We start from the raw sequence: 27,621 nt of genomic DNA on the forward strand, positions 1-27,621 counted from the left end.
TCACACCACAGAACCTACAAACATTAGTTCTCTATTTTCAGTCCCTGGGGAGTCTATAATTTTCATCACATATCTGTGCTCTTATTTCTTTTAGTTTGGGCTTCAGTCATCACCCCTTCCATGTGATTATGGTGTTAAGATTAGCATTTAGGCATTAGTCTCCTCTATCTCCAAAGCTTAGACCATTGTAGATGTTCAATAAATGTTCTTCAAACTGATGTAGAAAAAGCCATTTCTCCATGTAACCTAATGAATATTTATGAGAAAATGGCCAAATCTTTGCAATTTATAAATTGGGCATTCTCTTGGAACAGTAACTTACAAAAGAAGATGAAATCATTCTACCATCTGAATGTATTACTCAACAAGTTCTTTTTATGGGCTACAATGTGCAATGATAAGGACATACTCTTCCATTGGAACAATGGGGTTTGGGGGGAAAAATTCAATAACCATAAAGGAGTTCTTATGAGGAATTTACATAACTGGGGAGGGTAAGCAGTAGAATAATGGGCAGACAAGTTTCTTTTCCTACTCTCAACCCATTGTTTGCTTTTTCTGAAGGAATCTGTAATATGACTTATTCATGTATGTGTTTAGTAAACAAAATAGTTTCTTGGTCAGGTAGGAGAAAGTAGCAGTGTTTCATTTTGTAACCAGCAGAACTTTGGTACAGGGTCAGCTAATTTTAAATTAATAAATTATTCTAAGGTTCAGCAAACTATAGCCTGTGGGCCAGATTTGACTTGCTGTATGTTTCTGTAAATAAAATTTTATTGGAACATAGCCACACTCATTCATTTATTATATTTTTCAAACCATAAGATGCACCTAGGTTTTAGAGGAGGAAAACTAGGAAAAAAATTTTGAAGCAAAACATGTGGTAAAACATTTAATAACATAAATAACATAATATTTTACCCGTGTAAATGTAAACAGAGCTCTACAGCATTTGACAACCATTGTTCCTCCCAAATTTTGGAGTGGTGGGGTAAAGTATGTCTTACAGTCCAAACAATACAGTACATGTTTTCTCTAGTGTTTTTGTGCTACAAAAAAATAGTGGAGTTGATAGGCTGCAACAGAGACCATATGGCCAAGGAAGCCTAAAATATGTACTGCCTAGCTCTTATCAGAAAGTTTGGCAACCTCTGAATTATATCATAGAAGTTAAAAACTTTGAATCAGTGTTGGGTTCAAATCCTGCCTTATAGCTAGCTGTGTATCCTTCCGCAAATTACTTGTTACAAAATGGTCGGGTTTTTTATTTATTTTCCCCTAAATGGGGATAATACCACCAGCCATAAGTTTTTCCAGGTGATTATATGGCATAAAATATATGAAGTATTTCATCGGTTGATTTTTTAAATAGTAAACACTACAAAAAGTTAGCTATATACAAAAAAAGGTGTTAGTTGGTATATTATTTTCCCTGTTCAAGATTGAAAGTTTTAACTTTATTTGTTTATCATTATGTACTTATCTTATACATACAATTGGTGATATACTCACAATTTCTAACTCTCAGTATTTTGATGTCATAAATTTTGTCATCCAGGTTAGTTACAGTTGAAACATCGTTGTAAGTTTTCTGGCAAATGGTGGTAAAAAATATTGAATCAATTTAATAATTTTTTACTGATCAGAATACTTTAATATAAAATATTATCATGCGCCCTGGCTGGAGTGGCTCAGTGGACTGAGTGCTGGCCTGGGAACCAAAGCATTGCTGGTCCAATTCCCAATCAGGGCACATGCCTGGGATGTGGGCCAGGTCCCCAGTAGGGGGCACACAAGAAGCAACCACACATTGACGTTTCTCTCCCTCTCTTTCTCTTTCTCTCTCCTCTCCCTCAAAAATAAATAAATAAAATCTTTAGAAGAAAAGAAAAATTCTTTAAAAAAATAAAATTCTGTCACGAGATAAAAAAAATGCATATTTTGTCCCTGCCCCCAAGGACCTGGCACACATCCCCTAGAACCACTGTCATTTCTTACATGATAACACTGGAAGCACCTCTGGTTCTAATATTTGTCTTTGACCCTGGCACAGGGCTCTCGAAACCCTTGTAGATTCTGAAGTTACTATTGCACTAGGAACATCTTTTGTTCTAATGAGGCAACTCTGGGTGGGCTCCTGGACGGAGGCTGGTCACCAGAAAGACCAAACCATGGTTAGAAGCTAGAATTTCCTCTCTCCCCTCCTCCAGAGAAGGTAGAAGGGATGAAAATGGAATTAATAATTGATCATGCCTATGTAAGGAAGCCACCATATTTTTATTGATATAGGGCCATTCATTATGTTTTTAGCATCATGAGACTAGCATTCTTGGGCTATTTTTATTTCAGTACATCTTGTTAATGCTTGTGCAGAAGACACACTCAATATATATTAAATGAATGAGTGAATGGATGAATGCTGGGATATGTAAAAACACGTAAAAGGTATGTCAGTGGGAAGGGTTTGGGCATTGACTGTGTTCTTCTGTTTCTTGATATTTTTTTCTCCTTGAAATATTTCTTTCAAATATTCCATGTGGAGTTCAGTTTTGAATTATTTGTACCAAGCAGTTTTATAGCTGACCAGAAGACATGAGGTAAGTTGAGTTAGAAGTGTAGAGTAATTGGATATACTTTGTGGAGTAATGACGCAGGGTTTTGAATGAGGAGAGACATGTTAGTTTAGTCAGAAGAGGACTGTTAAAACTATTGAGAAAGAGGAAATAATCTTCTCTTATTTCACACATAATGTAATGTGTTGATAGACTACAAGGGGGATGATATAGAGAACTACTTGCAAGATACATTAGTTAGGATTAATTCCCAACTGTGAGTGAAGAAACCCTAAAATAATAGTCATTCTAAAGGATAGAGATCTAAAGGACTTCTAATGATCTGAAATGTCTAAAGGACATTTTCTCATAGGTATGAGTCTGGAAGTGAGCACTGCATGGTGTCTGGGATCCACACCCCTTTGTAGCGGTTGCTGTTCAGTGCATCACCTCCATTCCCTACCATGCAGTACAATTAAATTGTAATTTGTAAAGGAAATATGGCAGCATTTACCTTCAACAGAGTTTGTAAGTTAGCTCTGAAAGCAAATCATGTATAAATACCGTATTTACACAATATACTACCTGACAATTTGATTATATGTGCTTGGAATATGGATAAGTTTTCTAATATCCCTTTTCACTTTTAATTTCATAATTCAGAATTTTCAAAAAGCTTCTAATCTATGATGGCATATATGAAATGACCTTTTATCTCTATGCCTAAAGTATTAAAATGTGCTGTGTTGTTGTTTTGTTTTGTTTTTGTCTGCTACAAAAATCTATGTTTACCTGCTTCTTTGGAAGTTAACATGGTAGTAGTTTTAAATTTTAATTTACTTTTATATATAATCTTCAGGAAAGTTCTAGCTTTCACTTATGACATGGTATTCATTTCGATACCTTTGTAGGTAAGTCATTCGTTCTATTTTGCTGACAATCTGGGCCCCAGTTCCCATTATAACTGTCTAAGGGTTCTCAGGGTCTGGCCCAGGACCTCTTTTCCTCTCTCCCAGTGTGCGACGTGCCCCTCACCTTCCGCGTTCTGTCTGTAGGGGCAGTTCCTCCAGCACAGCATCCTGCCCCTCGGCTTAGAGCTTTGCATACGCTTCCGCTGCCTAGTATTACTCTTTCTGCTCTCTTAACTCAATCCTCACTTCCTTGAGGAAGTTCTCCTTGCTGTCCAGTTCAAATACAGGCACTTTTTCTGGACACGTCCAGTGGGGCCTTTCCTTTATATCCCCTATTTGAGTTCGTTTTGTGATTATTAGATTGATTCTCTCTCTTTACTAGGTGGTAAGGTCCCAGGGCCAGGTCTCCACTGCCCGTCAGCCTCTAGCAACATGCTTGCCACATGATACGTATCAGTACAAACTATTTTGAGCAAGTGAAGAGTAAGCATAATGTTAAGCCTTTATATTCATACTAGAGAGCTAAGCAAAGCTCACTTTAATATTACCGATCCTGATCAAGAAAAATACACAAATATACATAAATTTAACTCTTGTCTTTGAAATTTAAAAAAAAAAAGAGCCCACCCTTTAATGGAGTTTTTGCGTGTAGAGTCAGAAGATCTATATTCAGTTTTTTCTGCCCCTTTGTAGTTTTACAATTTTAGTCAAGCCACTTAAAATTTTAGGCTACTGGCTACTTCGAATGTTGGTTTCAGTATTTTTTTTAAAAGCATATGAAAGACTTTGGGGCAGTACCAAATATAAAACTCATTCTCAGTAGACGTTATTTGCATTTGAATATAATTACTGTCTTTAATATCATCTGTATTTATCTCATAACTGTTTTTGATTTCTATAAGCTAAAAGTGACATAATTTTTTAGTGACTGTAGTGGTTCTCAAAGTGCAGCTCTCACCTCCCACTCCCCTGCATGTCAATCAAGGGAACATGTTTTATTTCTGTTCTTGGATCTCATGGGGTGGAAGTAGGGGCCAGGAGTTTAAGTAGTTCAGCTGACCAGGGATACAGTAAAGCAGTGACAAAGGCAGGTGGGGAGGAATAGAGAGGGCACAGCAGTCTGGCCTGTGGGGTAATTATCATGTGGAAAAATTACAGATGTGTGGAGCTCTGGGCTTCTGCAAAGTTTGGAAGAGTAAGAGTGGGAAGTAGGACCAGGTGCTGTGCTGTGCTTCTTCTGGGTTACCTGACCTATTACCCCCAACTACTCAAACACATACTTACTGTTATTATTTTCACTTTACACATGAGCTAACTGAGGAAAGAAGGGGATTCATCAATCCACGGTTTCCCAACTGCAAGCAGCAGAAGTAGGATTTGAATGCCCAGTTTTACTCCAGAGCCCACGTTCTTAGTCACCAGGTTTTATTGCCAACTTAACATTGCTTTGGATAGTCCAAGTACAAGGGACTCGAATCAGTAGAGTGAGATGGGAAGATTCTGGCTTCCCCAGAGCACTCACCTGGGAATTCATTCAGGGATCTGTTACGTAGGATTGAAAGTAGACTTTGGGTGCCCGCTGTACTAGTAGCTTAGATTGTGTACTGCTAGTGCCCCCCATCTCTGTTTTTGGTGATCTGTTAGGATCATAAAATGGCACCAAAACTTAAGCAAAGTGAATTATCAAAAAAGACAGACCTGAAAAATATTTAGTCTCCCATCCTTAACTTCTTGTAGATACAAATCAAGTTTTACTTAACTGAGTGCCTACTATGTGCCAGATACTGTGATAAGTGTTGGGGATACAGAATAAGTGAGACCCAGATCTGGTTCTCAAGGAATCCCCAGTCCTTTGAGGAAGGTAAATCAGTCAGCGTTTGCAGTGGAGGAAGGGCCTTGACAGAGGGAAGCTCTGACAGTTCTTTGGAATAAGGGCAAGGACTTTGAATCCTTCCCAAGAAGTCATGGAACTCTTTGAGCATTGTACAGAGTTATTAAGACATAGAATAACAGAGGAATCATGATATTATAATATGGCTAGAGTGCATTATACAAGAGAGCATGTCAGAAAATGGAGCTATGAAAAACATTTACTGATCACTTTTATGTGTCTTGTACAGAGCAAGGCGTATTATGTACTTATAACGTTATCAAAAATATAAGGGATTGTTTTATTTTTATTTAGCATACTAAATTTAAGAACTCTCCTTTTATTCTTAAAATCTTGATATTTTTACTAAACATTTTTGTTTTGCTAATTTTACCTCAAATTGCATTTTGAGTTTAAATTTCCATTCAAGGTAAGATACCTTCAACAAGTGTCCAGTACTGCTCTTTATAGGATTGATTTGACTATGTATTAGAAAAAAGATAGTGTGCTGAATACAATTCCATATTAGCTTTTAAAAACATGTGTGGCTTATAATTTATAAAAGAGGCAGTGATTTATGTTAAAAAAGCAACTCTGACCTTTACTAGCTAATTTTCTTGGCCGTTCACTTACTTCTTCCGGCCTCAGTATTTCTTCTTTCTAGAAAGCACTATTGAAGTATGAAATAAGATCCTTTATTTGAAGGCAACTATCACTCCAAAGGCAGCATCTGTTATTGTCAGAAACTTGAGTTCGGAAGTGCCCGTAAGAGATTTTAGATTAGTCTTCCACAGATGTTTCCTTGCTTGCTTTCCTCCTCTGCTGTTACTTTGCCTTTCTATGTTGCTTGTTTATTCCAGTCTCATCCCTTCTCATTTATCTTTCCTTTTATCTTGTGAGAGCAATTGTTCACCAATGTGCAAGATCCTGTCCAGGTTCTGACTGTTGGCTGCTTTCAGAGTGTGATCAATATAAAGATGACACACAAATGAGAAAAAAAGACTGTTCCTTTTTCATGTTATCATCTCCACTGCCTAAGAAAAAGCCAAAAGGCTATTAAAGCCCAAGTCGTTAAATGGTGCAAAAATACCAACCCCAGGAGAGAACAAGTATGTCTTCCTCTGTGGGAAGGAGATGAATGATGAGTCTGGTCAGTTTATTTTGACAGTCATTGGCGTCTGTTTTGTATCTTCATTATGATCATCTTAGCTACCAGTTTTTCAGAACATCATCTTTTCTGTTGACTTCTTTAGCTCTGTGCAATAGATCCTTGCTTCCTGCAGCAGTTTCTCTGCAGAATGTATCTGTGATTTTCTTCCTAACTCAGTCGTCCTTTTGGCAAATGCATATCTAAATCACAGCATAGCCTTAAATAAAATGTAAAGGGTTAACTTTTTTTTAATAGACTCTATCTTCTTCCTCCCTTCCTTCTCCCTTCCTCTCTCCCTCCCTCCTTCCCTTCTTAATTGTGGTAAAAACTATTATGAACAGTTGCTGTGAACATGAGTATTCAAATGTCTCTTTAAGACCCTGCTTTTAATTTTTTTGCATATATTCCCAGAGGTAGAACTGGTGAGTCATATGATAATTCTATTTTTAATTTTCGAGACATCATCATACTGTTTTCCATACCAGCTGCACCGTATTACATTACTACCGATATAGGACAAGCATTCCAGTTTTTCCCTAACCTCGTTAACACTTGTTGTTTTTTTTTCAATAGTAGCCATCCTGATGGGTGCAAAGTGGTACCTCCTTGTGATTTTCACTTGCATTTCTCTGATGAGTAGCGATGTTAAACTTTTCATGTCTTTATTGGTAATTTGAGTATCTTCTTTGGAGAAATGTCATTTCATGTTCTCTATTTTTTATTCAGGCTGTTTTGTTGTTGTTGGGTTGTAGGAATTCTTTAATATTCTGGATATTAATGCTACATAATTAAAACTGGTTTATGTGTTACTTTAAGTTCTCCAACTGCAATAGATAATAAAGGGAGGTTTTGGCTGGTAATAAACCTCAAGTATTAAAGCTGCTGCGGGCTAGGCATTAAGCTAAACACTTTAAATTCTTTATTTCTATCTTTTGAAATTCCTAAGATAGGAAAGATTATTGTTCTTATTTTAAACATGGAAATGTGGGTTAGGTAACTTGCAGGAAGTCAACAAACACAGTGCGGCATCAACAGAATTTTAACAGTAGTTCTTTTTCCTTCATTATGTACGTTTTGGGGAAGATCTTTCTGACTTTAAACCTGTTGGACTTTTTTTCTGATTGAGTCTATTTCACACACCTAACTGATAGTATTTCCACTAATGATGAAACATCTAAATTACCCAGAAAAGATGTTCTTCTAGGTCTAATCTTGGAGTCTTTTATTAAACTTTAATTCTTAGGGGAAATAAAACTATTAATTAGAAATTTCACCTAACTCAACCTGTTACTTGACAAATTCAGGTGATGAAGAATTTGTAAGTTTGTGTTTTTGTAGTTTGTTTATATATTTATGCTGTACCTACTGTGGACCAGGACCTCTGCCTTCAGAAAACAGGTAGTTTCTTCTCTCATGATAGTGGGGAACATGAGCAATGAACAGCTGAAGACAATTGTGCGCACACACATAGGCTGTCAAATGCCAGCTAGAATTCTACTTCTTCCCTTAACCTTGCTGTGATGGTTACCGGAACTAATGGAACTAATGCGTATGTGCAGGGCCTTGGGCAAACATAGCCAGGTGACTTCTGAAGCAGGTATGCAGTGGGAAGTTTGCTTCTAAAGTATCAGTCACTAAGGGGACCAGGTAAACTTGGCAAATACCGTATTATATTCCTTTTTCTACGTGCTACTCCCGTTCCTTTTAGTTCCTGGAAACTGCCATGTTTCCCCTGCAGAAGACATAATTAAACACCCTCACACTGTCAGTGCTACTGCTGACCTCGGCGATCTGTCTCCAGTGGGGAGCTTTGGCCGAGCATCATTGCGTGACTGAGCAATGACCAGAAAGCAAAGTCAGCCCGACTCTAGCACATTTCCGCTACACTATAACCATGAGGAGCTCGCAAGTCAGTGCTTTTGTAATGATTAAAGAACCATATTCTCTATTCTCCTGATACATAAAATGTACAAGTGATTATAAAAAGTGTTCTCTTGAATTACATTTGGCTTTTCTTACTGCCATTGTCACAATCAGCACATTTTTACAGGTCTCTCTTAAGACTTAGTAAAACTCTGAGGTCCATAATAATCAAACCCCATTTTATGTCTTTTTTTTTTTCAGGCATCTCCAAGGGCCATTAAGGCTTTTACTCTTGGACAGATACTTATTGTAGGTTTTTTGACAGTATTCTTTAATGTGTGTAAGAATTCCATAGAGAACAGTTTTTTTTTTTTAAATGATAGTAATTCCTTGGCTGCATTCAAAGATTTAGATTTTGTAGACATGACATAGAGCCCGGAGAACTGCATTTTATACCGAAGTACCTCCGGTGATCTGTGGCCCACTCTTCGGGTATAACTGTGCCATTACAAACGGGCCTCACTGGGCTTGTCCATGGAGACTGAACGTGTGAGCCTGTGTGTTTGAACACGGGTGTAGACGTGACTGTCTTCACTACTTAGGGTGGATATGCTTCTGTCTGTATTTAATTTAAATTTATGTTTTCAGCCTACAGGAGGTAAATGAATTAGTACTTTGCAAATAGACCACTTGCCAATTGCACCTCCCTCACTGAGTGGTCGCCTTATCCCACATCCCTCAGTACCAGAGGGATCTGGCAGAGTGATCAGTTTCCTCGTGGGGTGAAGTAAAGGAGTTGGGGTGAGATTTATGAAAAGGAGAGATGAAGATAGCCCACCTCAAACTTCAGTGCAGAACCGCATCAATATCTGAGACCTAGAAGAGAGAAACTGCCCAGTTAACGAGGACTTCTGGATTCTGTTCCTTCTGGATTCTGTTCCTTCTGGATCCTGCTCTGCTACTGCTGTTAGCCTGTGGCAGCCTCTGGGGTCCTTGGTGTCCTTGACTGTGAAAGCTCTGGGCTGGTTTCTTTCCATCTCCAAACTCAGTGTGATTCTTATGAGTTTAGGTACTGATTCCAGAAGTGAACCTTTCTCAGTCTGTAGTTACGTAAACTGAAAGAAAGATTTCAATCATATTTGAAATTTCTTTTTTTAAAGATTTTATTCATTTTTAAAATATATTTTATTAATTATTCCATTAAAGTTGTCTTGTTCCCCCCCTCATTCCCCTCCAGCCTGCACACCCCTCCCCCACCATTTCCCCCCTTTTGTTTATGTCCATGTATCACAAGTCCTTTAGATTCTATATTTCCCATACTATTCTTGCCCTCCCACCTGTCTATTTTCTACCTACCGTCTATGCTACTTATTTTCTGTACCTTCTCCACCCTTTTCCTCCTCCCACTCCCCTGTTGCTAACCCTCCTTGAGATCTCCATTTCTATGGTTCCACTCCTGATCTAGCTGTCCTTTTAGTTTGCTTTTGTTTTAGGTGTAGTTGTTAATAACTGTGAGTTTGTTGTCCTTCCACTGTTCATCTTTTTTATCTTCTTTTTCTTAGATAAGTCCCTTTAACATTTCATATAATAAGGGCTTGGTGATGAGGAACTCCTTGAACTTGACATTATCTGGGAAGCACTTTATCTGCCCTTCCATTCTAAATGAAAGCTTTGCTGGATAGAGCAATCTTGGATGTAGGTCTTTGGATTTCATGACTTGGAATACTTCTTTCCAGCCCCTTCTTGCCTGTAAGGTCTCTTTTGAGAAATCAGCAGACAGTTTGATGGGAACTCCATTGTAGGTGACTGTCCCCTTATCTCTTGCTGCCTCTGGGATTCTCTCCTTCATTTTAATCTTGGCTAATATAATGATGATGTGCCTTGGTGTGTTCCTTCTTGGGTCCAACTTCTCTGGAGCTCTCTGAGCATTTCTTATGCTTTTGACAGTACCTAATTCAACTTTTTATTTCTCTTTTAACTCATCCTTATATCCTTAGCAAGTAGTATGATGCCTGGCTTAGAGCAGGCATTCAGTACTTTTTAAAAAATGAATAAATAGAACGAAGTTAGCTATTGCTCTTTTTTTTCTGAATCCTTGAGTTCCTTTTTTGCATTACAGTTGACCCCTTCACCCATATTATATCCACTTCTTATCATTCTTAGGTGTATGGGAGTGGCCTCCTAAATGATCTGGTTCCCCATTCCCCTCTGAGCCATTCTCCCCACAGTTGAGTGCTAATTTATTGCCACAATTGAGTGCTAATTCATTGCCAAATGCTGGTCAGATGTTATCCATCACTGACTTAGCAGCAGTTCAGGCCTGTCTTCTCCTTCATTTTGAGCTCCAGGTTGAACGCAGCAGCCATCTGTTATTTTTTTTTAATGGTCAGATTGATGATATATATTTGGAAAGAATTTTGGCTACCACTCATGCTTACATAATAACTTCCTTTTACATATTTGGGGTCTGTTAGCTGTTTATGAACTAAATCTTTTCATTTTTATTATTTTTTCTTTTATTGTTACGTAATTATAGTTGTCTTCATTTCCCCCCATTGCTCTCCCCCACCCTACCCACCCCCACCTCCCACGTTCAGTCCTCCCCTCCTTCCCTTGCCTTTGTCCATGTGTCCTTTATACATGTTCCTTGATGAGCCTTCCCCTCCTTTGCCCCATTATCCTCCTCAACTCCCCCCTCTGGTTACTGTCAGTTTATTCTCTATTTCCCCGTCTCTGGTTATAAACCCAAGGCTCTATGGTCAATTAATATTTGACAAAGGGGAAGGAGCATAAAATGGAGTAAAGATAGCCTCTTCAGCAAATGGTGTTGGGATATCTGGACAGCTACATGCAAAAAAATGAAACTTGACCACCAACTTACAACATGCACAAAAATAAACTCAAGATGGATAAAAGACTTAAATATAAGTCTCGATACCCTAAAAGTCCTAGAGGAATACATAAGCAAGAACATTTCAGATATTCCACACAACAACATTTTCACCGATATGTCCCCTAGGACAAAGGACATAAAAGAAAGAATAAACAATTGGGACTTCATCAAATTAAAAAGCTTCTGCATGGCTAAAGAAAACATCAGCAAAATGGAAAGGGAACCAACCAACTATGTGCGAGAATGTATTTGCTAGTGATACCTCGGACAAGGGTTTGAATGCAGATTCAAACAGATTAACAGATTAACATCTGTTGTTAATACTGCAAACCAGCTCGCCCAAACTAAATCATCACCTCTGTTCTTCATTCTTTGTCTCTAAGGATCAGGCCTCAATTTCCCTTTTATCCTTTCCCATCTTTTACCTCAGATATCCAAACAGTGTGCAAGCCTTGTTGATTTTATCCATCCAATCATTTCCTACCACCACATCCTAGCCTTGCCTCTAATTATTTGTCCTCCGTTGTATTTTTATAGTCTTTCTGAAGTTCCCTCTTCTCCCCTCTTTAAGTCATCCAGTGCGTACTGATGCCAACTTAAACTCTCAAAGGCTGGGCTCTGGGGATTGCCCGTGCGTGTCCTCCTAAACTATAAATGCCAAAAGGACTGAAGCAGGTGTTAGACTTCCTGTTTGCCCCTGTAGCAGATGTGAACACAACATGCTTCTTTTTCAGTCTTCCTCCTATGGTGGGTAAACATATGGGGCTTGGAGTGGGTCAGATCCAAATTTGAACCCTCTACCATTGACTAAACGCGAGTTTGGGCAAATCCTGTAACTTCCATGAGCCTCAGATTCATCATTTGTACAACTGGGTGATAAGTCTGGTAGGGTTAGTAGGATGGTTTTGTGTTTCTTTTTCTTTCAGTTGTGAAAATTTTCAAATTTGTAAATATGAAGTCATTTGCAAATATTATATCTAGGAGAATAATATGTGGGGATTCATATATTATTCTCTTAGATTCAATAATTACCAAGGTTTTACTGTACTTATTTGACCTATCCCTTATTTTTCTTTACTAAAATATTATTAAACCATTTCCAGACATCATGTAATTTCATCTGTACATGTGCATCTCTAAAAATATAACCATAAGATTATTATTGTACCTAACACGACAATTCTTGAGTTTTATCTAATATATAAGCTATAATTAATGTATTTTTACAGTTGTTTTCTTCAAGTCAGATTTCAAACAGGGTCCTCACATTACATTATTCTTTTTTAAAATATGAATTTATTGAAATATTTACAAACAGGAAACTGTACTACAGTTTGATGAATTTCCACCCACTACCCAGGACACAAAATAGAATTTTACTTTACTACCACTCGGAAAAAGTTACTTTTTCTGATTTACTGTATCTTCCCTCTTCCTCAAAGGTGAATTCTGTCTTGAAGTCTAAAACCATAGACTAGCTTTTACTGTTTTTGAAGTTGATATGAATTGAATCATGTGGTATAACAACTTTTCTACTTTGGTTTTTTTCACTCAACAGTACATTTCTTATATTCAAACATGTTGAATATAGCAATAATTGCTTTTCATTGTTGAATAAAGTTCTATTTTATGAACATGCCACAGTCGTTTATCCATTCTACTGTAAATGGGCATCTTGAGGATTATATTTCATAACACTGAATATACAAAGGCATCCTCATAGTGTCAGTGAAACTTCAGTTAATACAGTGCCTTGTTTAAAGTTTGCTAATTGCATATTGACTCATTGGAATTTTGATTCATCTAATTGAAACATTTTAGATTTTCATTATTAGTTGAGGCTTTTCTTTTTTCTTACTCTGTTGTCTCCTAAGGAAAAAATCATAATGATTTTTGCTCTAATCGACTGCCTGAATTTTGTCACTTTCAATTTATGGTTGATTTTTTTTACTATTCTTTTTATCTAATATGAATTGAATTTTTGTGAATGAAAGAAAGGAAACGACTTAACTTCCCCAGTTTTTTCCAAGTTCTGCATTACTACTTTGTTGTTTGATTCTGGCCCTGACTTTCACCTAAGATCATGGACTCCACAGCCAAACTTTCTGGTTTCAAATCCCAGCGTTACTATTCACTAGCTGTGTTACCACACTCGTTATCCACCTTCTCTGTGCCTTAGTTTCCTCTCCTGTAAACTGGGAATAATAATACCTATCAGATGCACTTCTCATAAAGATTAAATGAGTTAAACAACAGCAGAGTGCTTAGAACAACATTAGCAGTTGTTATACTTACCCGTAGTTCTCAGGTGGTTGTGTTTTAATATTAATTCTTACTTAGAGATCCATATGATATTGTCAAGTTGATAACTGGCAAAACTATCTTCTACAAGTAAGAGGAAAGTTTCCTCATTTGTTGTCACGCCAAATGTAGTCTATATACCCTGACAGGTTTTTATTGTTTTTTCTATTTGTGGGTTTTCACTTGAGATTTGCTCCTTGCTATGGGAGATCCCATGCTCTTTCTTCAGATTAGTTATGATTTTCTTTCATGTTTTTGCTTCTAAAATTTGCATGTACTGACTAACTCTCAGAATTAAAAGTGGTTACTGCATAATAAAGTTAATTTGAGATGCATATCATAACCTAATTATTTAAAAGTGCCATTCTTGTATTTAATGTATAGGAAAATATACTTAAGTATTTTTCTGTGTTTATTACTTTTTATTGTTTGGAAAGAAACCAGGTAACAAAATATTCCTGAAGTTGTATTGGGTCATTATTCCAATGTGCCGAACATTTTTTATTAAAATACTGGGCAGTGGCTTGAATTAAGTTTCTTTCTTGGGAGAAAGACTCTGTTACTTAGCAACACCTAATATCCTATGATGATAAAAAAAAAAACACCCTGAGACCATACTGGAGAAGTCTTACTAGCTTTCTTGAACAAGAAAAAGACATTGATGCTTTGATACGGAATTATGAGCAATTTGGGATTCCTTTCTTCAGATAACATTGTTATGGGGCTAGAAAATCCATGCTTAAATGAGCGTGACTATTCAGCTGAATCGAGACTGTTCTCTCTCTCCAGTTATTCTAGGCTGATGTTCATTTCAGGGATGTAAGTAAAGCTTGCTGCCAAAAGAAGTAGGTTACTTAGTTCCTGATCTCTGAATTTTATTTAGAAATGAAAAAGCACCTAGATTATTTGGGATACGAACTTAATTAAACATTGTCAAAGTTAATGAAAATCGGTGTAAGGATCAGGTATTTATGACAAATATTTCTTGGAAATAGCAGTAATAGGTATAGTAAGATCTTGGATCATTATAACACTTTTAATATTTTGTTGCTAAAAATCTAGTCATTGTATAAGTGGTGTGTGTGTGTGTGTGTGTGTGTGTGTGTGTGCACTCAAGAAACAAAGTATGGGTTCTTCGGATTTTATTTTTCTTAATTTTAGAAGAGAACCTCATTGGCTTCAAATGAAATAACATTCTTTATCCCACCTCTTTAATGTACTTTTAGTGAAATTGATATGTTTTCAGAAAACCACATTCTGTATACATTTTCTTCCCACATATCCTCTTCCCCACCCACTGGTTGCCATGGAAACGACTCACAGCAGCCCTTAGAGCAAATGCCAGGCAGTGTGGGCTTCCCCTGTGGTGGAGCCACATGTCTGATGCGGGGGAGCAGTTTGTGCTGACTCAGCTATGTGCAGGAGGAGCTCTGCTGTGATTTTTTTTTAAATTCTGAGTTAACAAACTGTCATGTGGTGTCTTGATTTTTCAAAGATGAGAATTCAGTTCTGCTTTCCCCACACACACTAACTTTTCCTTCTAGCCCTTTGAAATTCTAGTTCACCTTTTGTTATTCCTACAGAGTAGAAGTAATTGGTAATGGAAAATACAGGAAATTTCTGAGATTTGAGAGAGTGGGAGGCAGCTATATTGCAGGAGGGTAGGAGATATAGGGGAAAAGATTGAGCTTGAGATTCTAAAGTAATCTACTGTGTAGTCAAACAGATTTCTTATTTAATCCTGAACATGATTGTGGAGCCAGAGATAGTCTCCACATTAGATTAATTTTGTGAGGGGCATATTTAAAGCCTGTCATAAATTTTGGTTATCTGTGAACTTTATGGTTGACTGTCATGATTGCTGTGGAGAAAAATTTTTGCATTGCATGGGAGATTAAACTGTCATTTACAGAAACAGCTGTCCGTGAAAATCACTAAGGACCTTGTTACAAAGAGAAACTTACACCATTCCCAAACCTTACCTGAAACTCACTGGCTCAGAATCTCAACTGGTAGAGCTTAGTTATGATTCTATTTTACAGGCTTTTAGCGTGATTTTTTTAGGTCACCTTCCTGGAAAATGAAGAGACTAGGCCTGGGAAGCATTATTTCAACTCTCTTAAGGGAGCCTCCTATTATTAGAAAATTCCATTAGTCTTAAATGATAGCTGTGTCATGATGAAGCGAGCACAGCACTTGGACCAATACACTGGCCAAATCATCTCATCTCTCTGAGTATTGTTTCACTCACCTGTATATGAAGGTGTCTGCAAAAGTGTGAGAGGATTCAACGACATGATGAACTGTGAATTAATTTTTTTGTGTAAGGAGGTATTACAAAAGTGATGACTATAAAGATAGCTTCTTTAACCAAGGGAGAAATTTAAAGTCATTTTTATTTTTTAAAATGTCATTGGAGAAGTTTAATATGATTTGGTAGAGAAGGAATTGAACTGCATATTACAAGACTTTAGTTTCTAGCTATAAATTAGCTTTATAACCTTATATAGGATCTTCATTATTACAGTCTTAGTTCTTTCTTTATGAAATGGAGTCCAAGGTAGGGAGTACCTTGAGGTAGGGAGTACCTTACAGGGAGTACTGTAAGAGATGGTAGCTTTACATGATTTCATGGTTTATCTTGCTTGAATTAAAAGTCTCTGATTCCATGATATGATGAAAACATAGTATTTAATTTGTATAAGAGTTGGACCTGCCATCTTTAAGCTCCTTCTAGTTATGAGTCTAAATAAAAAATGTAGTATAATTCAAATTCTGAGGCCTGAAAATCTTAACAATAAAAATTTAACTGAAGATTAAAGAGCATATGTATCTGTTCTTATGCCAGTACCACACTGTTTTGATTACAGCGGCCTTGTAGTATAGTTTGATATCAGGTAATGTGATCCCTCCAAACTTGTTCTTCTTTCTCAAAATTGCTGAGGCCATTCAGCATCTTTATTGTTTCTATATAAATTTTTGAAATATTTGTTCTTGTTTTGTGAAGTATGTCATTGGTATCTTTTTAGGATTGAGTCTATAGATTGCTTTAGATAGTATGGAACATATTAATGATGTTAATTCTTGCAGTCCATGAACACAGTGTGTTTCTACTTATTTGTATCTTCCTCAGTTTCTTTGTTCAGTGTCCTAAAGTTTTCCAAGTACGGGTCTTTTGCCTCCTTGGTTAAATTTGTTCCTAAGTACTTTACTTTGTCTGTTGCAATGGAGAATGGGGTTGTTTTCTTAATTTCACTTTCTGATAGTTCATGATTGGTATATAAAAATGCCACTGATTTCTGAATATTAACTTTGTACCCCACTACTTTGATGAATTCCTTTATCAGATTGAGTAATTCTCAGTGGAACAGAATAGAGAGCCCAGAAATAACCCACTTCTCTATGGTCAATTAATATTTAACAAAAGAGGCAAGAGCATGCAATGAAATAAAGACAGTCTCTTCAATAAATGGCGTTAGGAGAAATGGAATGGTACATGCAAAAAAACACAAAAACCCTAGGCCATCATCTTACACCATACACCACAATAAACTCAAAATGGATTTAAAAATTTTCAGTTTAAATTGTGAAACCATAAAAATCCTAGAGGAAAACATAGGCAGTAAATTTCAGCTATCTCGCATAGCAATATTTTTGCCGATGTATCCCCTAGGGCAAGAGAAATACAGGAAAAAAATAAACAGGTGGGACTACATCAAATTAAGAAGCTTCTGCACAGCTAAAGAAACCATCAGAATTAAAAGGGAACCCAACTGTATAGGAGAACACATTTGCCAATGATACATTGGACAAGGGTTTAGTCTCTAAAATATATAAAGAGCTTGTAAGACTCAACACCAGAAAAACAAACAATCCAATTTAAAAAATCAGCAAAGGACCTGAGTAGACACCTCCAACCGTGACATGCACATGGCCCATAGACATATGAAAAAATGTTCAAATCAACATCACTAGCCATCAGCGAGATGCAAATGAAAACCACAGTGAGCTATCACCTCATATCTGCCAAAATGGTTATCATTACTCAATCAACAAACAAGTGCTAACAAGAATATGAGGAAAAGGGAACCAGAGTGCACTGTTAGTGGGAATGCAGGCTGGGACAGCCACTTTAGAAAACAGTACTGAATTTCCTCAAAAAACTAAAATAGAACTGCCTTTGACCCAGTGATTCCACTGGTTCACACCAAAGAATCCCAAAACTCCCATGTTCATTGCAGCACTATTAACTATAGCCAAAATTTGGAAGCAGTCTAGGTGCCCATCAGTAGATGTGTGGATGAAAAAGCTGTGGTACATGTACACAGTGATGTAATATGCAACAGAAAGAAAAAGGGAGTTCCTGCCTTTTGCGACAGCATGGATGGAACTGGGGACTATTATGCTAAGTGAAATGAGCCAGTTGGTGAAACACAAATACCATATAATCTCACTTATAAGAGGACTCTAATGAAGAAAATAAACTATTGAGTGAAATAGAACCAGAGGCATTGAATCATGGAACAGACTGACAGCTGTAAGAGGGGAGGAAGGAAGTGGGGAATGACTGGAAGAAGGTGGAGGGATTAGTCAAAGAACATACATGAAAAACCCATGAACATGGACAACAGTGTGGGGATTGACTATGGAAACAGGGATCAGGGGGGCTGAGTGGCCGGGGCAAAGAGGGAAAATTGGGACAACTGTAATAGCATAAACAATAATGTATTTAAAAAATAAAGAGCATATGTGTTACAAAGCATGTGGCACTTTTACTGTCTTATTTTCCTGTTTAATGATGCATTGAAAAAATAATAAAGTATAAACCTCTTTGCTCTTCAAGTTCCTTCAGTTAATACAGTCAATTTTAAAAGGTAATGTGTACTTTGCTATTTGTTTTTCTAATAGTCCTAGTGGATTTTATTACTTTTCAATACAAATCTAAAGAAGAAACCGTTCTTCTGCCTCTTTTAACTGAAAGAATGCAATGAGTCTGGAAAATTTTTGTATCTACTGCTTTTAGGTCTCAGTCACTTTTTGTTACATTATGGGGGGTCATGGGTTCAATAGTATGGCATAGCAGTTCAAGAGGACATTAGAAATACTCTTCTATGCTTTCAACAGGCATGTATTACACATATTAACCACCTAATATACATCAGGCACTGTTTTAAGTACAGAAGACAGTGAGCTGTATGCATAAGGAGCCTCATAAAACTGATGGTTCTGGGTGATGGTTGTTCTATATTTTAGTTGTAATTTTGTCCTGGTTGTGTGAAAGGCAAGCCATGTCTGCCTATGCTGCTATCTTGACTGGAAGTCTCTATTTTTTAAATTAATTCTAAATATTTTTATTATAGTTGACTTATATTAGTTTCAGGTATACAACATAATGATTAGACACTTATATAACTTATGAAGTGATAAACTCCTAATTATAGTACCCATCTGACACCATTCAGTTACTACCATATAATTGTCTATATCCCCCTGTGCTGTACTTTACATCTGTGTGACTGTTTTTATAAATGTTCATTGTATCACTATTTACAATAGAATTTGCCTTCTTGCTGAGCTTTACTCTATTGAGCTTCTCCCTCAAATTATAATAATAATATTAATAATGATAAGAGACATCAAGGAAAGCTGAGTAACTCATTTTTTAGCATTTAAACAAATGAAGTTGGAAGAAATTAGATTCTGGATTATTGGAAATGTCAAATAAAATGAGATTTTTTCATTATGTATTAAAGGTTTAGCTGACCAGTAGATTTAGAGTTTGTTAGACGAGCTATAATCCTCAGTATAGTTTGCAGACATAGTAGTTTTCCTGGCAACTCAGTAAAATAGATGGGTGACTTCAGCTCTGGTATTTTTATTATAGCTCTTATCTCTCTAAATTATGATTAGTCATATGCATGCTTGTCTCCAATGATAGATTTTAAGGACCTTAAAAACAAATTCCATAGTTTGCCTTTTGTCTCAAAAACCATGAATTTGGATTCAATTACTATGTGTTAATTGAATAAGCTGGGTTATAGTAGTGTGTCAACATAACACTGCTAGAAAAATAGGGCTGCTGGTTGTAAATTTTCAGGATACTAAATCTAAACCTTAATTGATAAGGGAACCAATTTTTGAAGGGTCTTTTAAGCCTATGGATATGTTTTTCTGTGTGTGTGGTAAAATATGCACAACAAAGTTACCACTTTACCCATTTTCAAGTGTCAGTTCAGCGGCATTACGGACATGCACATCGTTGTGCAACCATGACCACCAGTCCATCTGCAGAAATTTTCCCATCTCCCCAAACTGAAACTGTAGAAAGGGTTTCAACGCCATGCTGGACTAGCACACAATTTAACACCCATCTCAGTGGCCTAAGTCCCATGGGACAAACACTTGATCCAGTGGTGTGATTCCTCCGCAACTGCGGAGGTTGTCACGGGGACGCCTCAATATGTGAAACTAAGAGAAGAGAATGCGGGGATGGGAAAACATCCCCATTCATCCCCATTCTGGGGAGAATGGCACCAGCCCTTCCTCTGACAGTCCCCACGGGAGGACTCTGTGCCTGCTTCCTTCTTGCGTCATGGGGAGCCACTGCACCCTTTCACAAGTCTCAGTTTTCCTCCAGATAGATAAAGGTAAAGAAGGAAAGAGTTGCATTGTCACTAACTTAAGACTAACTTAACACTTACTTAAAACTTCAACATAACTAAGCCTTGCGGGGAGAATCATGGTTGCATTTTTCCCCTAACATTATTTAGACCCAATGTCCCAGGCATTTTTAGGTAACATTTGTTTTAAGGTCATGACCTAATTTTACAAAGAAGAAATGAACAGGTTGTAGAGGTTCAGCGACTGGTCCAAGGAACCAGTGCTGTTAAATGCATTGGCAAGGGATTTGAACTGAATTCTGATCCTTTTGCACTGCTCTTCCTAGTTTTTTGCCCACTATAATGAATCATATTAATGTGTTCAATACTTGTGTTTTTGTATATTTGCTTATAAAATATGTATTGTGTGTTTTTGTGCTTTAATCTTATTTGCGTGAGTGGTATTGACACCACTCTGTTTTTCCTCCTTTTCATTTAGCTCTGTTTTAAAGTCTGTTTTTACTACTTACAATGAATTGTTTCTAATTGTTGCTAGTACACTGTGATGCCCATTCACCACATTTCACCTGTTCTCTCTCCCAATGACGGACATCCAGATTATTGCCAACTCAAATAACATTGTAATGAATACCAGCCTGTTGTCCTCTTGAGACCTGTGGAAGAACTCATTAGGATATATAGACCCAAGAGTGAATTTGCCAGTGTATAGAGTATGTGTATGCTTAGCTTGGTTAAGTATTACCACACTACTCTGCAGAATGGCCACACAACTCAACACTCGCACCCACCGTGTGTGAGGATTCCTCTGTCCTCATATCTCCACTGAGGCTTAATGATGCAGTTTTTAGATGTTTGCCAGTCTAGTAGTGTAAACTGATATCTTATTTTAATTTACATTTCCATAATTACCAATGAATTTGAGTGTCTCTTCACATGTCTGTTAGCCTTTTGAGTTTTATATCTTTTAACCAGATTTCTATTGGAGTTGCTATTTTTTTCTGCTTAATTTATAGAAGTTCTTTGCATATTAATTAATTCCCTGTTGGTTTTAAGCACTGTAAGTATCTTTTCCAGTATATTTTTATTTGTGAATATAAATTCAGAAAGTACTTTCTGTTCCAATTTGCCTACAGTTTGGCATTTTTGAAAAATCTTAAATAGATGTATCTTCTCAGAATAATTTTCTTTATCTATTAATAAGATCTTTCTGTTCTTCTAGTTTAGTTTATGAATGTGATTTTCCTAGAAAAATTCCCTGATGGTTAACCATCCTTGCATTCTTGGGATACACCCTTCTTTCAATGTATTGTTATATTGAATCATATGAAGATGCTTTTCTCATGTCAGAAAATGGTCAAGTACTACCCTGGCTGGATTAGCTCAGTGGATTGAACATGGGCCTGTGGACCAAAGGATCATGGTTTGATTCCCAGTCAGGGCATATGCCTGGGTTGCAGGCCAGTTCCCAGCAGAGGATGCATGAGAGGCAACCATACATTGATATTTGTCTCCCTTTCTCCTTCCCTTCCCCTCTAAAGATAAATAAATAAAATCTTAAAAAAAAAAGAAAATGGTCAAGTATTTGCCTACATCATAGAGGTCAAACTAAATATTTTTAATATACTCTTAATTAAATTATCTTTTTTAAAAAATTATATCCCTGATTATAAATAAGACTATAATTTTCTTGATGTGTCTTTATTTTGGAATCAGAATCAGGATTAAACCAGCCTCCAAAAACTGGGTGGATAAGTTTTTGTACATTTTCCATGTTCTGGAACAGCATATGGAGGATAAAATTTGTTGTAACTTGAAATCTGATAGAATTCAAATGTAAAACTATCTAGGACTGAGGTATTTTTTAAAGGAAGTATCATTGATGATCATTTCAGTTTCTTTAATATTTACTAGTCTAATGCAGTTTTACATGTCTTGTATTAAATATGGCATTTTAAATTTTTAAAGAAATTTATCTATGTTATCAATAAAGTATGGCAACATTTTGTCTGTTGGTATATTATATTATTCATAATAATGTTATTTTAAAATCTGTCTGCAGTTATTCCCCATTCTTCTAATTTATTTGTACCATCTAGATTTTCCTTGATCATTTTTTGCAGAGTGTCTTATTAATGTTTTCAAAGGAGTATATTTTACTTTCATTGATTTTTTTTATTATAACATTTTTGTTTTGTTTTACTTGGTTTGGAGGTGATGTTGTGTTTCATTGACAGATGAAACAAGTGAATTTTGTTTCATCTGTTAGTATTTTTGCTTTTGCATTTGCTAGGTATTTTGTTGCACGGGACCAACACAAGTGAATCATAGGCAGCCAAATCCTAAAATATAAAATAGGGAATTTAGACCAAAAAATAAGGTAGCAAGGTGACACAGAAGATTGAATGAAAGAATTATAGAATGCCTGGAAGCCATGAACCACTGAGTTCTTTAACATGTGTTTTAGTTCATTTTTTCAGCATCTATGCAGTGGGTAATCCAATGCCCATCTCCCAGAAGAATTCCATAGAGATAAAATAGTGTGCTAGTTATTGGATATGGAATAAGTGGTAGATTTTCAGAATGAATTCCAAGCTGACGGCTAAGCCAACATTCTTAATTCCCCTTGAGTTTTGCTCATGTAGCACTCAATATTGTTTTGTACCCTTTTCAAAAATGTAATTATTTAGAATTAATTGTTGGTTTTCTTTCTCCTGGGCTGCAGATTCATGAGAGCTGGAACCATGTCTGTTTTGTTCGGAATAGCTCAAGGACCAATCACTTTGCTTGGCACATAGCTGGTGCTCACTAAATAGTATTTGTCTCCCCACCCCTCCTTTTTTTGGAGTGGATACAATGAAGCCAGGGTTTCTACCATAGTGTTCTGACCCTCTTATGTGAGAAAATAATGCATGGAAAGTCTAGGCCAGTGTGAACCTGAACAATCAGGGAAAATTTTATGGGTGAGCTAACCTTCTTAGATGGATATAAAATAATTCTTAACTGTAACCTATATAGAAGGCTATCAATGACCTCAAGTACTTCATTCTCAAAGAGGGACCAGTCATTGCAGAGGAATCAGTATGAACAGAAAAATACATCTCTGTAATACAAATTCAGCTGCTCTATTTAATTTTCTTTTTATTTTTTAATAGAAAAAATCAGGCAAAGATATGCAGATTTGCCTGGAGAATTGCACATTATCGAACTTGAAAAGGATAAGAATGGACTTGGACTCAGCCTTGCTGGCAATAAAGACAGGTCACGCATGAGCATATTTGTGGTGGGAATTAACCCAGAAGGACCCACTGCCAAGGATGGACGAATGCGCATTGGAGATGAGCTGTTAGAGGTAAGGAGAAGATGTGTATTTTTTTAAATTTTTCTTTTGTTGAGGTGAGGGGGTGCAGGGGATAGTGTACAATAAAATGAGGTGAGGGGGAGCCCTGACCAGTGTGGCACAACTGGGCATGGTTCCACAAGGGAAAAGGCTGCTGGTTTGATTTCCGGTCAGCATACAGGCCTGGGCTGTGGTTCAGTCCCCAGTCAGGGCAAGTGCAAGAGGCAACCAGTTGGTGTTTCTCACTCACGTCTATGTTTCTCTCCCTCTCTCTCTCCCTCCCTTCTCTTTCTCTAAAAATAAATAAGTAAATAAATAAATTTTAAAAAATACAGTGAGGTGGATAAGAATGTTGACATTATATCTTCTTCATCTATTTCAAATTATTTTTCAAAGCAAAAATAAAAATCATACTGTTCCTTGCAAATGTTATTTTGCTGCTTGAGTAGAAGCTAATCCCTCAGAATAATTTAGGATCCATTAAGGAAAATCTCATGGAAACATGTTAAAAGTATAAGGCTTATTTTTTATATTAATTTTTAAAAATTTCAAAACTCATTTGATTATGTATTAATTTGATATTTTGATATTTAATCAGCATTCTCTGAGTTTTGAATTATTTATATTTGTTGTCATTGTCATTTAGTTTTGGGGGGAAGGTGTTAGAGCCAGTGAAACTATGTGATCTGAGACTCGGGGAATGGTTAGTATCTGTGAAGTTCACGATGAGAGTCAAGGCCATGTGAGTTCCTTATATAGGACCAGCATAGAAATAAAAGAAGCTAAGGAGATGACTGATTCTGTGCTAATTACTCTCTAGATGATTTCATCAATAAATGAAGGGTTATTCTTATTCTCCTAAACTTAAAATTAGTGTTTCTGTTCAGAGTTTATCTTCGTTGGATATTCATTTGCTTGTTGAATTACTTATTCAGCTAATATTTTTTTAGTGTTTCTTAGAACTGGACACAGAAAAATTGATGAGTACATCCAATACATTCAAATAGCTACAGTCTAGGAAGCAACATACATGACAAGATTGTGGTACTACAAAATGAAAAATGTGATAATAATGACAACAGCTAATATGCACTCAGTATCAGATGCAGCAACCTCTTTTATGGGTGCGTTCTTTGACTTATTAACTCTTTGTTAACCAGTGTGCTCTAGGCCCCCTGGATAAACTGCTCCAAACTTGGACATTAAGGGGAGTTACAGAGGCACTGAGTGTCAGACTGCTTATTCAAAACGAGGACTTACTGACTTTGATTTGTAGGATTTCTTCTTCAGATTCTGACTCAGAATACAGTTCTCAGTCATCACAATTTGGCTTGCCTAATAATATATACAGCCAAAGCTGGGTAGACACAACCGTGAGACCATTAGCATCACCTGTCTCTTCCAACCCCAATAGTCTCTCCCATCTATGTTCTGTTTCCACAAAAATGTCACTTCTGGAATTACTTTTTTTCCTTCTTTTTTTTTTTTGTAATATAGTATCATGAAAGTGACCCATATTGGGTAACAGTGACTAGCATAATCATTAAACAAATAAAAATCAAAGATGACATATGTATTAACTAATATAATTCATTGCTTCAAGTTTATGTCCTTTGGCTGATGTTTAGGGACTTCTTCAGAGGTGAGACTGAAGTGATGCTGCTGGTAGTAATGAAAGCAAAAGCCAGTTTACTGAGCTGCTGCCAGCATTCTACCTATGCACTCACATGTTTGTGTTCAGTATTCTAAAGAGCCCTATATGGTAAGTACAGTTATTATCCCCATTTTATGGATAAGAAGACCGCCTAATGGATAAGTAACTTGCCTAATATTACGCAACTAAGTACTAAGTTTCAGCAAGCACCCAGACTTACCAGACTCTAAGACCCGTGCTCTAACCACTTGAAGTATACTGTGATCCCCATGGTACTTTAACCAAAACCCATTTGTTTATATGCATGAGAATTCTGATTTATGATGCTCTGTTCTTTAGGAAATCATGTGTATTTGTCCCTTTGTGTGTTATGGATACCTAGACACAGGTCTTCTGTCTTGCATGGTATATGGAATTGTTCCAAAGGCTATAATTTGGAACATGAACATTCTACTTCTAGTCTCTCTTACTAAGACTGAGGATGGATCCAGACCAACAGGAGCGCTGGTGTTTTATTTCTCTGACATCTTATTAGATACCTGTAACAAATGAGCAATGTCTGCAGAGTAATGAGAGTATTTTACAGTCTATATACAAAAGTCAACACTGTGTAAAGGCTGTGAGTACTGGCTTTAGAGGACCTACTTTAACTTAAATCAATCCTTTCAGTTACCAGTTGCATTTTAGAAGGAGGTTAATAGAGTACCTGGCATATAGCTGACTATTAATTGGATCGTATTTCCTCCCTCACAGACAGAAACTTCAGACACCTGTTTTCTGGGCTAGAGGCTAGAAGAGCTCTCCTGCATAAAAAAAGAATATTAACAAATTGCCGTATCCGATCCCTCCTATTCTTTCCTTTGACTTTCTGAATTTGCACTTTTGTTGCTGTTCAGCAACTTTATTCTTCAGAGATTAAAAAAAAGAAGATTAAACATGTCAATAAATTAATCCCTCTTCACTCCCCTCAATTTCTGTCATTTAAAAAAAAGATAAAATTAGGTTGGAGCACATACTAGTATCACATGTCATTGGCCATTTATTTATTTATCTTCTCTAAACCTGTTACCTTCTTTATCAAATGGAAATTATTTAGTCATCCAGCAAGTATCTTACTGCATGTCTGTCCTTTTGAGGCAATACATGAACAAAGTACTGATTTTACATCAGTGAGCAGAGTCCGTGGTACCTGTTCTCATAGAGCTTGTGATCAAGTGATTGAATAGCAGTGGCCTCAGGGGGTGTGATGAGAACTAATGAGAGAAGATAATGTCAAGTGTTGCCACAGTATCTGGCATGTAGCAATACCTTAATACACGTCAGCTGATGTTTATAAAAGAATATTTTGCATGGACTTGTGTAGTTTGGTTTTTTTTAGATTGTTTATATGAATGCATTTGTCTCCAAAGGGTGTCCCAGAAGGAAGACACCTTCTTATCCTCAGTAGCTCCCTGCAGCATCTCGAACAGCTGAGAGAATGAAAAAATGCCCATCCTGGATTCTTAAGCAGTTATAACCCATCTTCTCATGTGACATTTGGCTCTAGGTCAGGGATGACATGGGGAAAAAATTCCTGTGGGAAACATTCCCCTGGTTTCTTTTTATAGCTGAGAAAAAATTTCGGTCATTTCTCTGTGACATGTCAGGAATTTGTGTATAGCATGGTATTCAACTCACTGTGCTTCTGAACTGAGAATAAGAAATTGGTTCCATGATGAGTGCCAGGAAAGGTAAAGCCAGTGTTGCCATAGCTGTTCTTCGGCTATTGTGGTGTGTTAGGCTAAGGACGCCACGTTATGTGGGAGGCATGTACTGTGAGTGTTTAGATCATACTTCTGGATCCCCAGGTCAGAGCACATCTGTGTATTTGCTTATCCACCCACACTCCTTTCATTTTTGTGGTTTCTCTCTTCAACTGAAGCAAAGTTCTCCCTGTCTTGATTATTTTTACAGCTCCACCATTTGCTCATATTACTTCTCATTATTGTTTTGTTGTTACTTTGCTCACAGCCTTTTTATTTACAGTTGATCTGTTGTAAGCCCTAAGCTGAGGCTAATTATAGGAGGGCGAAGAGACTGGTTGAACATGCATTGTGGCTTCTGTGAGGTCAGGCACTCCGCTTCTTATTAGAGCTCTGTCAGTGACTGATGTCTGGCAGGAGAGTCAGCATCAGTTTGGTTGCTGTGGGACTACACTGTTACAGTAGAATAGCAGCCCCCAAGTTCTGTTGGTCGATGGCCCAGTTCATGCATTAAAGAAATCTTACATTAAGCCCCCAGAAGACAATTGATTAAATCTCAGCTTCTTTGCTGTTTACTTGGATGCTCGTGGTAGGAGATGGGGTGGGGGATGGGTAACCAGGAATTAGACTTGCACTAGAGCAGGGGTCCCCAACCCCAGGCCATGGACCAGTGCCCATCAACAGCCTGAGCTCTGCCTCCTGCCTCCTCTCCCCAGTCCACAGTAGGT

The 27,621-nt window shown here is 37.0% G+C and overlaps 1 protein-coding gene across 3 annotated transcripts in view; it reads left to right on the top strand.

Annotated features, from left to right (window-relative positions):
- The window catches only part of PATJ (PATJ crumbs cell polarity complex component), a 321,583-nt gene that overhangs the window by 157,901 nt on the left and 136,061 nt on the right, over nt 1-27,621 (top strand). For all 3 annotated transcript variants that reach the window (XM_037136218.2, XM_037136219.2, XM_037136220.2), the window contains exon 28: nt 23,313-23,509. In XM_037136218.2, coding sequence (XP_036992113.2) covers nt 23,313-23,509 — 197 coding nt within the window. The remainder of the gene's footprint in view (nt 1-23,312; nt 23,510-27,621) is intronic.

The sequence above is a fragment of the Artibeus jamaicensis genome, unplaced genomic scaffold (assembly GCF_021234435.1).
Source record: "Artibeus jamaicensis isolate MK-2021 breed Jamaican fruit bat unplaced genomic scaffold, CSHL_Jam_final scaffold_1019, whole genome shotgun sequence".
Classification (NCBI taxonomy): Eukaryota; Metazoa; Chordata; class Mammalia; order Chiroptera; family Phyllostomidae; genus Artibeus; species Artibeus jamaicensis.